Below are 17,075 nucleotides of genomic sequence, written 5' to 3'. Positions count from 1 at the left end.
CGTCGGATCATGAAAATAGTAAGAGGAGGCATTGAGTCAAGTTGATGGTCGGTTTTGATGTGATTGAAAGTTGTTTTTTACGACGAGATAGAAAAATTCACGAGAATTCCAACAAAAACAAAATAAACACTCAATGTGATTTGCTACGGAATACAACGTTTGAATCTGATGAAGGCTAAACCCTAGTTTGATGAGCAAAAGGAAGTTTTTCTTTATTTCTCAAACGACACACTTGGTAATTAGTTAAAAACTCACGTTTATTGTAAAATCCAACTGAAATCAACACAAACAGCAATTCGTATTTGAGCTATGAAAATATATAATTGTATATAATTGTAAAAATTTCATATAGTTTATATCAACTGTTCTTATAGTTGTCTATGCAAATTTCCAACCCAAAACGAACATTATGGCCTTGTGTTTTCAAGGAAAAGTGTCAGAATGCGATATCTACTTATTAAAATATGTCCTATATTCATTATTTGGATAATTACTTGATTTGACTCCAATCTTCTTCTACAACAGTAAAATACTATTTCTAAAATATTGGTGAAAAGGATTTCAAGTGAAATTATATTTGTATTTGTTTCGGATGTGAGGGGCAGTGCTGGTCCCACGTTTCCAAGTAACTATCTTCTCGTATTCCATACGTTGCATTCTCCGTATTCGCTCTTCAGTTTGTTGGTGGAAGACCTGCAAAAGATTCTCCGATGCCAAAGTCAGTTGAGAGCTAAGACGTTTTTCTCAGGTAGTAATGAATGTGCAGTAAATGCAACCTCTCTACCACTCACCCTGAATCTGTATTTATAGTTTTCGCTATGGGCTTGGGATTAGTGAAAAGTTAATCACGGCCCAATTCAGCCCAAATAGCTTTTAAACCCTACTTACCTTACACTACGATGATTAGTCAACACGGCCGGCCGCCCTCGCGGTTCTTATCGTCAAGGCCGGCCGGTCTTGACGGGTCCGCGGCCTGGGCGGTCGACTTCGGGTGAGTCTTAGGTAGGGGTACATGGGTGTCCGCCCTGCCATACATAACCTTTTACCAGTTAGTGATCACGGGCATATGGGCGTCCGCCCTTCAATGACGTGGGTGTCCTTCCGTACGGCGGCCGGTCCTTGAATGGTTTCATGCGGTGATGTGGGCGGCCGGTCCAATGACGTGGATTTCCCCCCGTACGGCGTCCGGTCCCTACTGGTACAGTATTTAAGAATTTTAAAATGAGAGAAGACAAAGTTTTGCGAGAGTGATATTTTAATTTCTTTTTAGTTATGCTGATTTTTAAGAGTATTATTATTAAAAATATATTTTTATCTTCAGTTGTTTGTTCATAGACATGATTGTTTATTTTTTAACCAGACATAAATTATTATATAGTCACGAATTAGATAGTGAGATTTTCAGCATGACATAAATGATTACCCAAAATTTTGTTTTTGAATTATTTTGATTATAGCATGTCCAACAAGACATTAGATATGCATTCAATGGTGAAGTTGGTTGACATAGGTGATTGAGTATATAAATTTTGAGATTTCGAGGAGTTAAATTTATTTTCTTTTGCTATGGTTGAGATAACGATGTTTTGAGTTGTTTTAGGTGAGTTATTTGTGTGTGTGGTTTATAGGTTCACAGTTTCATGTTCATTAGTAGGAAGTGTTACCGAGCTATGAGGTGTGTTTATTAAGCTATTAATATTATATCCTTCACAACTTCCATGGTGGTTAAGATGGAGATGAACCGAAGCTCGTAGTTAATGATGAAGAGTGGGAATTGATTCCCTTTCAAGTAGAATTGATTCCACCATGCAGTAAGACAAAAAATGGAATCACAAATCATATTGTAACTTATAATTAAGTTGACTTTATTAATTGTTCAATGATGAATATTTATTATAAACGAACCAACATTTAATCATTTAGTGTCTTCCATAACTTGAATAATAGTGATAAGGAATCTTTAAGTGGTACGAATTTAAGGACAAATTTTCTTCAATAAGGAGGGTATGATAGAAGACTATCTATTGAACATGTATAAAAAGAACTTAAGGAAGAACATTTGCAATTCAAAGAATCTATGACAAGGTTAAAGATCAAAACATGTATCTTTTGAATCTTATAATGTTTCATGAAAGAGAAAACTTAAAGAACATGAAGATCATGAGCATAACTGAAGAATAATTTAGGAAATTAAATAAATTGTAATTTTTTTTTTACAGAATGTTAAATTCGCTAGGCAAGCCAATTTGTGTTCGTTGGGCGAGTGAGCCTGGCGAGGTGAAAGTTTGTGTCTATAATTTTAATTTTTTGTTATTTTTATGTATTTTGGGTTTTGGGCTTTATTTTAGGGTTTTTAGGTTTTCCTAAATTTATGTGTTATATATAGAGGTATTGATGTAAACACTTTTGAGTAATATTATATGCATTTGCACTTTCTTAGTTCTTTGACTATCGCTATAATTCTTATAAAAAATTAAGGACAATTTGGTAATTTTTATTTTCTATCTATTAAAATATTTTTCTAATTGTTTACAAACTTTCGCAAACTTTACTTTCAAATGCACACTTTATAATCTCTAAATCTCTTTAAAAAAAACACACACATTTTATTCTCAAATCCACTTAAATTCATCTACCCATCCTCCCTCAAATTTTCTTAAAAAATGAACACACCTAAATTCTAAAGTTATATATAAAATTAAACTCGGTTATAGAATAATCGTATCTAATTCTTCCATGGCCTAATGTTTAAACTTTTAAATATGTTTAAATATGGACCAAACTTATAAAACTAACATTATGTTCTTTTTAATTTATTTCAATAGACTAACCTATTGTGAAAATAGTTTACAGCATATATCAAAATATATGTTTTTTTTCTACAATGATTAAAACAAGTTATACAAAAGTATTTACACGACCGATAATTATTCAATAAATTTATTAAATATAGTCAAAAATTATATATGAAATTAATCCTTTTTGTGTTGAATATATAATAGAAAACTTATGGACTAAACTAAAAATACAAATAAATAATAATAACAAACTAATTAAGAATAAAAGATAAAGATAAGATAAAGACAATATATTCTCTTAGACTAGTGTCTACAAATAGTATGTACCAAGCTTGTTAATAATATAATTCATAAAGACTTAGTGAAAATATATAAGTTTGTTATTGATATAATTCCTAAAGATATAGTGAAAATATTTGTTTCTGAAGGAAATCAAATTGTTAATGATTTGCAAAGACGACATAGAAGACGAAATAACAACCCAAATCGTCATTGAAAAATGCATGATTGACATATAGTAGATAAAGAAATCATTGTTGAAAAGCCACCACAACTATAAATAAACTAACAAAAATCATTTTTACCATGGAAGAAAAATCATATATAGATAGGTCAAACGTAATGGTGACAGAAGGGAGGTCAGAAGAGACAACAGAGGAAAAAAACCATTGATGATGAACAGTAAAAAGAAACCTTAAAAATCCAAAATTCTTCAATCAAGGCACCTAAGAAAGGAAAATGAGCAACCTTCATGCTCTGAATAACTGCTTGATAGGAGACGCGATGTGCGACCACACCCGATGAACCTGAAAGAGGAAGAAGAGAGACGCATTGAATCGTTGCCTGAGAAGAGACGAGACATGTCACTACGCATAACGAAATTAAAGTCTATCCACAACTTCAAAAGGTGCCGAGAGTGCGTAGAAACTTCGATGAAGGCGTCGTTAACAGTACAGTGATCGCCTGGTCGAGACGATCAAAACCGTATGATTGTCGATCGAAATTGAAACTCTATTAGTGCAACGATAGACGACATTGATAGACAATGATCATTTATAAAAAAGAAATTGTTATTATATTAAAACAAAAATATTAGATGAACTTACTACTATCATTAATCCGTGTTCACTTAATTTCTTATAATTAAGTTTAGAAATAGTAATAAGAAAGTGTTTTAAGTTTCCATAACATGAAGTGGTACTCTTCTTTGAATGGATTAGTATAGTAACTATTGAAATATAAATTGAATAATCCTTTTATTTTTCAAAATCATCCCATAAAAATTTTAAACAACTAAAATTTTCTCATTAGGTCTCTCTTGGTAACGAGATAAGAAAATGAAAAACTCAATAAAGGTTTTGGCATGCTGATTGTAGATTGGAAGTGAAAAAAAGATACAATATTCCATGCATGTAGATACATAACGTGGCTGTATATTTTGTATACAAATGGAGGGAAACCAGTGGCAGAGGAAACGGCAAAGCTTTGAGTGTTGTCTGTGAATGGTGATGGAATGAACCAGAGAATCTTACTGTTGTTCATCATGTCCATTTTGCTGTACCATAATGGTATAGTTAAGGATTCTGATCTTCATCATATCGATTATTTTCATAATAATTGAGGTTCTGAGAAAAAATATGTAACAGGTCCAAACTAAATTATGAAGCTTTTATGACATGCATAATGCAATGCTTTTGAAAATAAATATTTGAAAAACTAAAAAGTAAAAATTCAAATATAAAATAAGAATTACTCCTTGGTTATATATATATATATATATATATATATATATATATATATATATATATATATATATATATATATATATATATATATATGAAAGAGAAAGAAGAGTTTGATTTCATAGTTGCACTAATTCTGAAATTGACTTACATCCAAACCTGAATGATGAAGAGTTTCATGGGTCTTCCATAAATTTGCAAATCCCGTAGTTATTGCTTTGTACACCTACTGCAGTTAGTGACTACAGATGAATGAAAAAGAAATTAGAGAAAATCTTGAATGAAATGAAAATGACTTATTGTAGAACTAGTGCATCACAGTCACCAAGAATTTATCCACGGAGGCCAATGTGTCAGTAGATGAATTTAAGGCAAAGGGCTCCAGTTTTGGACGATATTGTTTGCAACTCAAAAATCCTACAATTCTAGGTGGGGCTAAGGATTAACCCTAGCCCTAGTCTAGGTTATGTGTGGGTGAGATTACATTTGAATGTTTTTTTGTTGTTGTTTTTTTTATCTCATGCACTTATTAACTTAAAGGAATGAGCTGCCAAACCCCTCTTATTATCTTTTTATTTTATGGAAACAGTGAAGGAATTACTTCGGCAAGAAATATGAAGCCCAGCGGAAAAGGCTCAACTTTCTTTTAATGTAAACAATAATCAGGTCATTTCTTCCTGCCAGATAAAAAAAATATCATTTTTTCCTGCATCTCTGTGAGTTTGTCCTGCATATATACTCATATATACAAGAAAATTTTAATTTAATTCTGTAATTTTGTGATTTGGAATGCAAATTTGAAAATATTTCAAAATGAATACATTCCAAACTGCAAAATAAAAATAGATTTTAGAATGCACGTCCATAATATTTTTCAATAAAAAAAAAAGATGAAAAGCAGTAAAAAGATGACATGGAGACACACTTGGGAAAGAGGACATAAAAGAGAGGGGTTTCAGCTGGATGCGGAAGAAGGAAAAAGTGAAAAGAAAATAAAAATAAATAGGTAATTTTATAAGTGTACAGGGTGTAGAATGAAATGTATGGAGGTGAGAAGAAATAACCCAATCCTCATCATTGACAATGCCTAATCCCAAAAAGGTAATTTTATATTTTGGATTGAGGAAAGAAAAATTGAATATTTAAGAGCTAAGATACTACTCTCTTCTAAATTTTGAATTATGTAATTGGGATTAAAGATGTTACGTTTTGGATTAACTTTTGCAATAAAGGAAAGTGTAAATGGAAGTTATTGAGGTGCAGAAGAAGAAGAAAAGCTTAATTCAGACCCATTTTTCATATATACCATCATAGTTCACATTACGTTTGGTCGTCCAAAAGTTTATTTTTGTCCAAAGGAACAAACAGAACGAGAGAGCATAATGTCTAAAAGATAGAGACAAAGGTAAACTGCATACTCAATCAATACTTTCAAATTTATAAAACTAATTTGTTGTTTGGTTAAACCTTATAAATACCAATGAGGTTGTTCCAGCACCATATTTTTTTTATAGAAAGTTTTTAATTTAAAAATGTTTCTCTTTCAAATCCTTGTTTAGTAACAATTAAGAAAAAAATAATTAACTTTTAAAGACTAAATATAAATTTAAATTGTTTTTTACTAGAATGTTTAAATTCAAGAACTTAGAATATATCATATAATTATTACCATTTAGTTTGTTGTTTATCTTAAATGATATGGGACTTTTCAACATCACCTCAACAAACATACAAGGTTGTTGCATACTCAATCAATTTTCAAATTTATGAAACTAAATTGCTGTTTGGTTAAACCTTATAAACAAGGTATGACGTTCCTTTACCATAATTTTTTGTACAGAAATTTTAATTTAAAAATTTCCAAACCATTGTTTAGTAACATATACACGTTTAAGAAAAGAATAATTTGGTTTTAAAGGCTCTTTTAAGAAAATTAATTATTAATCTTGAGTCATGACTTGAAAGAGGGTGGTTAGCTGTGATTTACATTAAACTAAATGAAATTTGACAAAAACCCATCAAGTATTGTCATCGTTTTAACGGAAAAAACCCCTGATTGTCAAGAAATTGAGTTTTGTACCGATTGTTCTTTACACTAAGTTGGTTATTCTTTTTCTAATTTCATTTTTGTTCTTTATGATATTAATTTGCGTTTTTGAAAATAAAATTTAAATTAGGAATTGTTGAATCTTGATTTTATAGTTGAATGTATATTGGATTGAATGATGTTGAGATTTAATTTGTATAAATCAGTTTAGTTGATTAATTAATTGAATCGGTTAATTATTTAAATTTTGATGTGAATATTTAGAGAAAAGTGATTTTTAGACCGTTTGGTTTTTTTGGAGTGATTTGATTTGTTTTCCTCTTCTTGATTTCACTTTCAATGTCTAAGTTCATTTTACAAATTTTTGTTTTATGTTTTCAATCCTTAAATTCCCAAATTAAGTTATACATGAACAATACTAAATATTGAGTATAATTCAACATGTGTAATATGATAATTGAGTTATGTTGTGTTCTCTATTGCAAAATTTATAGGACTTTGGTATCTTTGATTTTATTTTACAGTGAAGATCATATGAGATGAATCATTAATGCGTGAATTTTGTCCTACAAGGATGTGATTCTTTTTAGGTGTGTTATTCATCAAGGATTTGTTACCCTTTACGAGTGTGTGGTGATGATACTTAAGATGAAATCACACCACAATATCTTCCATATTTTTTCATTTCATTTCTTATGTTGTTCAATTATTTTTCTAAGCTTTTCATCCCTAGGTTCTCCATCCATTATGTTTGACAAAACTATATATAACTATCTTCTAGAGATAAAAAAATTAAAATAAAAAAAATAGACTGAAATTTTCAATCCATCAGTTTACTTTGACTCAGTCACCTAACTAGCCAAAGACAAGCAAAGCAAGCAGGCTTCTTGTTCTTTTTAAATTAAATATTAAAATAAAAATCAATTTAAATGATTAACTTTTCTATTTGTATTTATATTATTTAAGGATTCAAATATATAATAATATTGAAACTTAAATCATTAATATACTTATAAATCCTAACATACTTAGTTTAACCCAAAAGCTCTTACAACTTAAATACGATGTTTTTGTTTTCAAGAAATTTCTAACTAGATTTATATCAAGTTACAACCAAATTTATAGTAATATTTACATTCTCTTATCATGGATGTTAGATTTAGACACTTATTATGAAAATAAAAATAGATGCAACTTTATTGTTTTTATTTTTGGACATTTTTTAAAGGAGTTTTTTCTTTTTATTGAGTTACGAAAAGTCAATGCATTCTTAAAACAAAATTGAAAATAACATAAGACGAACTAAGAAATAACACAAGAACAAAACAGGACACGTTAAGTTGTCTTTAAAACGAATCGAATTGAATATGGGGAGTACGTAGTACGTACTACTCGTGGCAATATGAGTTTCATATTCGAATACCAGTTAATGGAATTGACTTAAAAATGAATATTAATGATTGCTCTTTGAAGCAACGGGGAAATAATTCGTTTTTGAGGTTTTGCTTCATAGAAACCAGATTATGGCGATAACGAAAACGTGATTTTGTGAAAGTGTTGTTAGCGTTTGAAATCATTGATGAAGTTGAAGGGGTCATTATCGAATCCAGAAAATGTCAAGCAGAAAATTGCCGAAAAGTATCCAAGAGTACAATACACTGTAGAAGAGTGGCATCTCCTCGATTAGGTGGCTGCTTTTTATAATATTAATAATAATTGAAACAGAAGAAACGAATATCCGGATTCGAACTGCAACAATACGAGATACGCATAGGACCGCTTTTGTTTTGTTTAAGAATTAATTTTCATCTCTGCCATCTTCATAATAATTCGTTTTGGAAGAATCGGACGAACCACACATGATGATTTTCTCGATCACTCTGAAATTAAACGTCTTTGAAAAAACTTTGTTTTCTTTGGAAATGGTAATTAAGTGGAAGATGATGACGAGATATAAAATTTGATCAGAGCTAAATTACATAACAGCATATAATAATTAAAGAAGGTGAAGGTGGTGGGTGCATGAGTGCGCATCATCATCGCCCACAATATTTGATAGTTTTGGACCCACAGCGAATACTGACTCTTAGTTTTTATAATAATCGTGGTCCAAATTCTTAACACAACTTAACTGTTCTCCGTTGTGGGAAAACCCTAATTTTGTCTGCCACATACAACTGCAGGCAGCAGAAATTCTGCATTATGGATTCACTGTTGTGGGAATCATACAGGACATGAAGAGACACAAGCAATACCAATTACAAAGGTCTACTTCATTCTCATAAAACATTGAATGTACTGAGGCTGCTTCGTTTTAGGTCGAAATTACGATAATTAAACTCTGAACAGACTTAAACTTGAAAAGGAGAATGGAGAATATAGTAGAAGAAGAATTATTATAAGGGTGGTTTTGTGCGATGCAAAGTGAAATGGAGTTAAGGATTGTTGACATGAAAGAAGATTTGGTTGAGTGGCGAACATGCGGACCCAGATTGCACAACCATGCAGGTCAACCTATAAACTAAATATATTTGTGTGCTAAGTCGCAAGTGGCACAATGAGCATTCCCACTTTCCAAAAGGGGTATGAACTATGTAAGCAAATTAACATTGCTCCTGTCACTAAATTATTGAACCAATTCCTTCATGGAAAACATCATTATTCGAATGCCCCAACCACCTCTGCACCTCTTAAGTTTTTTCACCTCCACTTTCGACGGCAATACATACACATATTTCTATATTCCGTTTCCCAATCCATCATCATCGTGTTCCCACACCTTCTTCATCTTTCTCATTCTATTTCACTTTTTTCTAACCCTAATTCAAACTGCATTACCTACTCATCAAAGGGATCTTTTCCTCACTCATCACATCTCCTTGCTTCGGATTATCCGTTCATTATCCATATAAGTGAATCACCATAACATTTTTTTTTTCAATATATAACAAGTTTTCATTCATCGTATCAATGTCTAATAAGATTAAGATCTATTATCCATTTCTAAGCATTGAATAATTAACAAGGCGGTAAAATATTTTCTAGACTTAAAACTTCTCTAAATATGCAGTGACCGGCTGTGTATAAATCTGTAAAGATGTACAGATTAATTAATTGCCGACAATACCCAACATAATTACATGTTTGATTTTGAGATGATTGGATTGTATATTAATTATGCATCAAAATAGACGTGGTGGGTTTTGGTACTATCAAATTTGAAGGTCAAAGAAGGAAATGATGTAGTATGCAATACATGCACCTATGGAGGCGACATGTCATCCTACGATCACAAAGTATAGATTTTATCATAGGATGAATCATTAGTAAGGAAGATGAATTAATAAGATTTCAAAAATTTTAATCCATTAGGTATAGTAAAAGTTAACTGGTATGAAGAAACACGAATTGGAAGTGCATATAACATGGAATCACATAAACAAAGTGATTTCTAAGAATGAGATATTTTGTATGACTTAGGTAAAAGTTTCGGTCTGGTTAAAAACTAAATTCCTAAAATCAGTTTTTCATACTGTGATTGGTGTTTGTGCTTTGTATAGTCTCCATAAAATCTTTGGCTAACTGGTTTGACACAACAGATAAGACAAAATGGGAGATAGTAAGTTTAGAACATAGGAACATCGGACTTGAAGATAAGATTTGGACAATATTGATATTTTAACACTTCAAATTCTTTTTACCTTTAACATTACTCTATTTTTTTTAAGTTCACTTTTATTAGGATGATATTATTCATATAATGAATTATGAAATAGGAATTATTAGTATAAAAAAAAAATCCTGTTGGCGTTTAATAAAGAGTGAGTATGTTTATATAATGTGTGCAGGACTTGGCAAACATATTCTTATCAAAGTTGTCATATTGATTTGGACCTCTATGATAACACTCTACTGTGTATAGCTTAGTCTGAATGAAATATAAAATTGAAATAGCTACAGATTTTGCTACACTACTAAAAATGTTGAAAGTTTAAAACATAATCCATTGTACACCTTAACATACATAGTCATACAATTACTTGATAGAATAACATTTACTTTAATTACCTATATAAGATTAAAATGTGATAGCATAATAACAAGAAAATGTGATACGTTCTAGTAAAGATATCGCTAGCGTATTGATAAAATAAAGATGTAGTATATCTGTTGGCTGATAACACCATTATGAGATCCACAACTTCATGTGTTTGAGACTCATTACCTTTATTATCCATCTTAAAAATACTATCTTAATGTTAAATATTTTGGAAGTCAAAAAATTAATACAAGACTTTTTTTTTTTAAATACTGAAAATGCATAAGAGTATATTGAGAAAAAAAATATACAAATCTCACCTAAAACTCTATAAGAGTATTGTACTTTATAACTGATTTTTACAATATTTAATTCAAAACAAAAATTTATAAGATAATATTAAAGTATTTTTTCTACAATAGAAATGTCATTCGCTATATTATTTACTCATCAAACTTAATGTTGGAGATGCATGAGGATGTTAAGGAAAATTTACATGTCACATAGCTGTAGATCAAATTTGAAAATACAAATTATAAATAAAAGTACCTCCTTTATCTTAAAAGTTGGTTTGTAGAAATGAATTAACTCACATTACAACTATACCCCATCTTCTATTATTTGCACATAGTACATATATAAAGTGCTACATATATATATAAAAAAAAAAGGAATACAAGTCTCACTAGGGTTTAATAAATTTAGAAAGTATAATACATTAATAATATAACTTAAAAACATCTCTATTGCATAGTTATAATACGAGTTATTCTAATAATTTTTATTATGTTACATCACTTTTAAGATCTTATATTTATTTTTCTTTTAAAAACAAAAATCATTTAAACTAAAGAGATATTTTTTTATGACTTAAGATCTTAACTTTATTGTTAAATATGTATACTTGAATACAACATTAAGATAATAAACTTTAAGTATGAATTGAAAGTTTTACATAAATAAAAATAGAAAGTGAAGTCACATATAAAAAAAATTAAAATACATAAATATTAAATTTTAAAATTTTATGTTGAAAGTGGTTATATCTTATATAAACTATTCATACCTAAAAATGATCAGTTTACAATTGCACTAAGGATAATTTTTATTATAGAAATGTCCTACTATACTCAAATCCAAATTTTACCTCAATGGATTTTACAACTAGATTATATCCTTTTTCTCGGCTTCAAATGATGTCTTAGGCTTAGACTATCTTGAAAGAAAAAAATACCTGTTAGCTAGGGCTGATATTAAATTGTTTTATCGTAAAATTTATGAATTGAAAGTTCCTAATCTAACTTTATATATATATAAATTAGTTCTGAAATTTAAGTAATAAATACAAAAATAATATAAAATATATGCTTCTTTGTTTTTTTATCATGCACAAACGAATATATGTTGATAAGAAATTGTTATTTTACCATTTTAGTTAATTTTAAACTCTTACAATTTTCATATAAAAGTAAAATATTTTCTTAATAATTAAAAATAGTAGATATATAATTGTGTAATATGGAAATCGAAAATTTATTAAAATATTATGGATAATAAAAGATTCTATGTAAGTTTTAAATTTTAGAAAGTAGTCTTCTAATATAATATAAACTGGTGAAGTTAATATTTTTAACAAAGACATTTATTTTAAAAGCTTAGAGAATAATTATTCGGCTATGAAGTAGCTTAATGGCTACTTTTTTTTTTCAGAAATACAGTGTTTGATCGATTCAACTACATGAACTACTCCAACTTACTTTTGTATGAGGAAGAAACTAATTGGAGGAAAAGGTCCATCAACTATAACTTATTTTTATTATGAAAAACTATCATTGTAATTGAAGTTTAAGAAATTAATTTCTTAACTATTTATGTGACGCAACTCATGTGTCGGTGAATTAGTTCAATCTCCCCAAAAAGATTTATATTATTTAGAAGATTTCGTATTTAAAGAATACCTTATATTTTTTATCTTTGATATTTAAGCTTCACGGTAAATCTTGACTAATTCAAGTTATTTTAAATATAACTAGGTAAAAATAAAAATATTTTTTTATTTATAATATTTAAATTAAAAGTTTAATTACACAATTCTTACTATTTGTTTATTCCTATAACATGTGTGATTTTAGTTCTTCGATTTTTGAAGCCAATTAATTGACATCCTTGAATCTGCGTCTAGGAAAGATTGATTGATCACGTGTGGTCGAAGCTTCAACGAGTACTTTTGCATCTTTTTAGAATTCTAAAAATACGTTAGCTATTATTTTTTTAAAAAGATTAACAAATTCGACCCTTTTATCACTTTTTTTCTACCTTAATTCTTAAAATTCTCATTAATTATACTGTCGAATATATTCTTGATATTTTATGATAAATGTGAGACATAAAATAAACCAGAGCTTACTTAACTCATTTTGTAAAGATTTTGAAAGTGAGAATTTAAAAAAAAAAGGTAAAATTGCTTTCTTTTAGTGGAATTTCTTATTTAAAAAATGCTGAAATTTTTAATTATTAAACTCGGAGGACCAAAATGACACGCAACTAGTTCTGTAAGTAAGATTAATTAAAAATAAATAAACCTGTTGTTAACTTTCCAGCATATATATATATATATAGTCAAAAATCGTAAAGCAGTTTATAATATATTAAGCTTTGTGTCTTGATATAGTTGTCGAATCCATGAAAATACGTATAATTTAATGTGTGAAAGTAAGGACTGAAGAAAAACCAAAGTATGTCCCGTAGTGAGAAGGAATTCCACCAATCAAGATTCCCATACACCAATTTTCATCTTCACAAAATCATTTACCTCCTATAAATATGCATCATTATTCTCACTCACAAAACCCAAACCCTTCAATTTTCTTCTTTTTTCCATTTCCATGGCTTTCACAACCATGCCTTCTTCACTCACAAACTCCACTTCTTCCCCAACTATGCTTCTTCCTCCCATCTCTCATCATACCAATCATATTTTACCTCCAAATAAACTCATCGTCAATAAACCCAAACGCAAACTCCTACACTTAACCGTTGCAAATGTTGCAAGTCCTTCATTACCCATGATTACCCCACCAACACCGGAGGAACAACGCTCCGGAACCACCGCCGGCCGCCACCACCACCACCATGTTGCATGGACTAGTATCTTGCAGGAGAACTGGGAAGGAGAGTTACAAGTTGAAGGGCATATACCACCATGGCTTGTAAGACTTCATATATACTTCATGCTCTTCACCTCCAATAAAATCACCCAATATCATATCTTTCTGCATAGTTTTAAATGGTACTGAGATATAACCTTTACTTAAATCTTTGTATGAACCTTTATTGATATCACACGAGTTACCATTAAAGTACAAAAGCCAAATGAAAAATCTTATTTTTCCCTCCGGCAGGGATCTACACATAGACACTGTCCATTGTAAGCTACAAAAATAATAATAATTAATTAAGCAATAGTATCGATTTGATCACAGGCTTAGTCTAGGTTTGTTGGTCATTTACAGCAGTATAACGTCAGAGAAATGAAAACCAATAAAAGAATATATTATAGTTAATTATAAGAAAACACATTAAAATAATAAAAAGTCTGTGTCAATAAATAGGTTTTGGATTTTTTTTAATAACCTGAAAACTCATAAACAAATAATTAATACAACATCAAAGGATCTTTGAATATGTGTCCTCATCATTAGTGGTTGGTGTATTCCATGATACCCACAAGCTCATGTATACGCAAACGTCATTTTGTTGACTACATATGATTAAAATAACGCTGTATATATATAGGAATATTGAGTACATAGTAAGAAAAACAGTGGTTTTTTCGTTTGTTTGTATTACTTGGACAACGGTTCTTGACCTTATGATGATAAATAAATGTGAATGGTTACATGCAGAATGGAACGTACCTGAGGAATGGGCCTGGGATGTGGCACATAGGAGACTATGACTTCCGACACCTCTTCGACGGTTACGCCACGGTGGTGAAGCTACGACTCCAGGAAGGCCGGTTATTCGCCGGCCACCGTCAACTTGAATCGGAGGCGTACCGAGCGGCGAAGAAGAATCAGAAGATATGCTACCGGGAGTTTTCGGAAGTGCCAAAGGCGGCGAATTTCCTGGCGTATGTGGGGGAGCTGGCGAGCCTGTTCTCCGGCGCGTCGCTGACGGACAACGCGAACACCGGGGTGGTGAAGCTTGGCGACGGGAGGGTGGTGTGTCTGACGGAGACGCAGAAGGGGTCGATTGTGATTGACCCTGAGACGCTGGAAACGGTGGGGAAGTTCGAGTACAGTGACTCGTTGGGGGGTCTGATTCACTCTGCGCACCCCGTTGTGACGGATAAGGAGTTTGTGACGTTGTTGCCGGATTTGGTGAGAGCAGGGTACCTTGTGGTGAGGATGGAGCCCGGTACCAATGAGAGGAGGGTAATTGGGCGGGTCAATTGCCGGGGCGGGTCTTCACCCGGTTGGGTTCACTCTTTTCCTGTCACCGAACACTATGTTGTTGTGCCCGAAATGCCGTTGAGGTACTGTGCTCAGAATCTGCTCAAGGCTGAGCCTACTCCTTTGTACAAGTTTGAGTGGCACCCTCAGTCTAAAGCTTTTATGCATGTCATGTGCAAGACCAGTGGAAATATTGTAAGTTATATAGTTAATTATTACGTCTCTGTGGATTTGTTTTAATCTTCCATGTTATGGACTTTATTAATGATTGATTCTCTGTGTTTGATTTTGAAGGTGGCAAGTGTGGAAGTACCTCTGTTTGTTACTTTCCATTTCATTAATGCTTATGAGGAGGAAGACGAAGATGGGAGGGTGACGGCCATTATTGCCGACTGTTGTGAGCATAATTCGGATCCTACCATTCTTGATAGACTTAGGTTACAGAACCTTCGTTCTTTTAATGGTGAAGATGTTCTACCCGATGCTAGGTGATTGATATTTGGATATCTTAGCTTTAGATTACGGAAAGATCGTAATGCATACGAGTGACTTACGGTTTACTTAACATTGATTAATTAACAGGGTTGGACGGTTCAGAATACCACTGGATGGAAGTCCATATGGAGAACTAGATGCAGCATTGGACCCAAATGAACATGGGAAAGGCATGGACATGTGCAGCATAAACCCTAATAATCTAGGAAAGAAATACAGATATGCGTATGCTTGTGGAGCACAGCGACCTTGTAACTTTCCCAACACACTCACCAAGGTTTGACTTAATATTTGAGTCTTTCAAACTTATCTACGGTTCCGGACATATATATTTAGTAGAATGTGCTTTGATGATATAAAATATTATGCAGCTTGATTTAGAATTGAAAAAGGCTACGAACTGGCATGAAGAAGGTGCCGTACCCTCAGAACCATTCTTTGTTGCACGACCAGGAGCAACAGAGGAAGATGATGGTTAGAAGTTCTTTAATTCAAGCATGCATGCGTTCTTTTTCATCCTGCTGTTTGTTCTTTATTACAATTCTCCAGCAGCTTCATTCTAACCTTTCTTTCTGTCAAATGGTAGGCGTGGTAATCTCCATTGTCAGCGAGAAAAATGGAGAAGGGTATGCGTTGCTGTTGGATGGTTCCACTTTTGAAGAGATTGCTAGGGCCAAGTTCCCTTATGGACTTCCCTATGGGTTGCATGGATGCTGGGTTCCAAAGGAGTAACAGCATCACAGAATATTATTTAGTAATATAAAATCTGCTCAGAGAAAATGACGCAACTGAAAGCAGTACACCTATACAATATATTATGCAACCATACTGGGTACAAGGGATACTGATCCTTAAGCGTGTAATATTATTGTATGTGTATGATAAGGTCGCAATTATGGATTCGTCCTCTTCCCCTCAGCATTTTGTACATTGTACTGCATGTATTATATCAATGAGTAATCTCATTTTTTTCTCAGTTCTCCAACTACTAATACATTTTCACAAAAAAAATCCTTACCCAATGCAACAGTGTATTATTAAAGTCAGAATATTCCGTTGCACCATCATGTGGCCACGTTCTGTTGATCAGAGCATTAACCAGTGTTCAGATGTTATAAAATAGTTTTTTGGACTAGGATAAGACATGCCTCAAACATGAAGCTCAGAACCATGATAGACCACTTTGGCATTGGCTCTTGCACGTTTTAGCCATCTCAAAGAACATCCAGAGTGCGCCCCTTTGAATCATTTATAATTATCAACTACAAACAACTCTTCTGTATGGTCTAACTTATCTCACGTCAGTGCCTATATTGGTTGTTCTAGTACAAAAATGCATCTTGAAACTGTCTAAGCAGCATATCTCAGGTTCTCGGTTTACATGCAAAAATGAATATTAGAAAAAGGAGTGAAAAACTGGTTCACTCGACTATCTTCATCCTACGTAATAAGACCAACTATATACGAACAGATATAAATTGTAGATGGGTGCAAAGAAAT

The 17,075-nt window shown here is 31.7% G+C and overlaps 1 protein-coding gene across 1 annotated transcript; it reads left to right on the top strand.

Moving 5' to 3' along the window:
- The first annotated feature begins 13,490 nt into the window (after positions 1 to 13,490).
- Positions 13,491 to 16,551, top strand: CCD8 (carotenoid cleavage dioxygenase 8). Its single transcript, XM_047324296.2, has 6 exons — positions 13,491 to 13,835; positions 14,532 to 15,275; positions 15,375 to 15,568; positions 15,663 to 15,852; positions 15,947 to 16,049; positions 16,162 to 16,551. The coding sequence occupies exons 1-6, from the start codon at positions 13,512 to 13,514 to the stop codon at positions 16,305 to 16,307; spliced, it is 1,701 nt and encodes a 566-aa protein (XP_047180252.2). The 5' UTR covers positions 13,491 to 13,511; the 3' UTR covers positions 16,308 to 16,551.
- Positions 16,552 to 17,075: the final 524 nt, after the last annotated feature.

This window comes from Vigna umbellata, chromosome 2 (genome assembly GCF_029865625.1).
Source record: "Vigna umbellata cultivar VRB3 chromosome 2, Vumbellata_1.0, whole genome shotgun sequence".
NCBI classification, from domain to species: domain Eukaryota; kingdom Viridiplantae; phylum Streptophyta; class Magnoliopsida; order Fabales; family Fabaceae; genus Vigna; species Vigna umbellata.
Note: the sequence above shows the minus strand (reverse complement) of the source record. Positions and strands in the feature narration are given on the sequence as shown.

Coding starts and splice junctions, on each gene's coding strand:
- CCD8 (XM_047324296.2), top strand. CDS start 13,512: ATGGCTTTCACAACCATGCCTTCTTCACTCACAAACTCCACTTCTTCC. Junction 15,276..15,374: donor GCAAGACCAGTGGAAATATT/GTAAGTTATATA, acceptor TTGATTTTGAAG/GTGGCAAGTGTGGAAGTACC. Junction 15,569..15,662: donor GATGTTCTACCCGATGCTAG/GTGATTGATATT, acceptor ATTAATTAACAG/GGTTGGACGGTTCAGAATAC.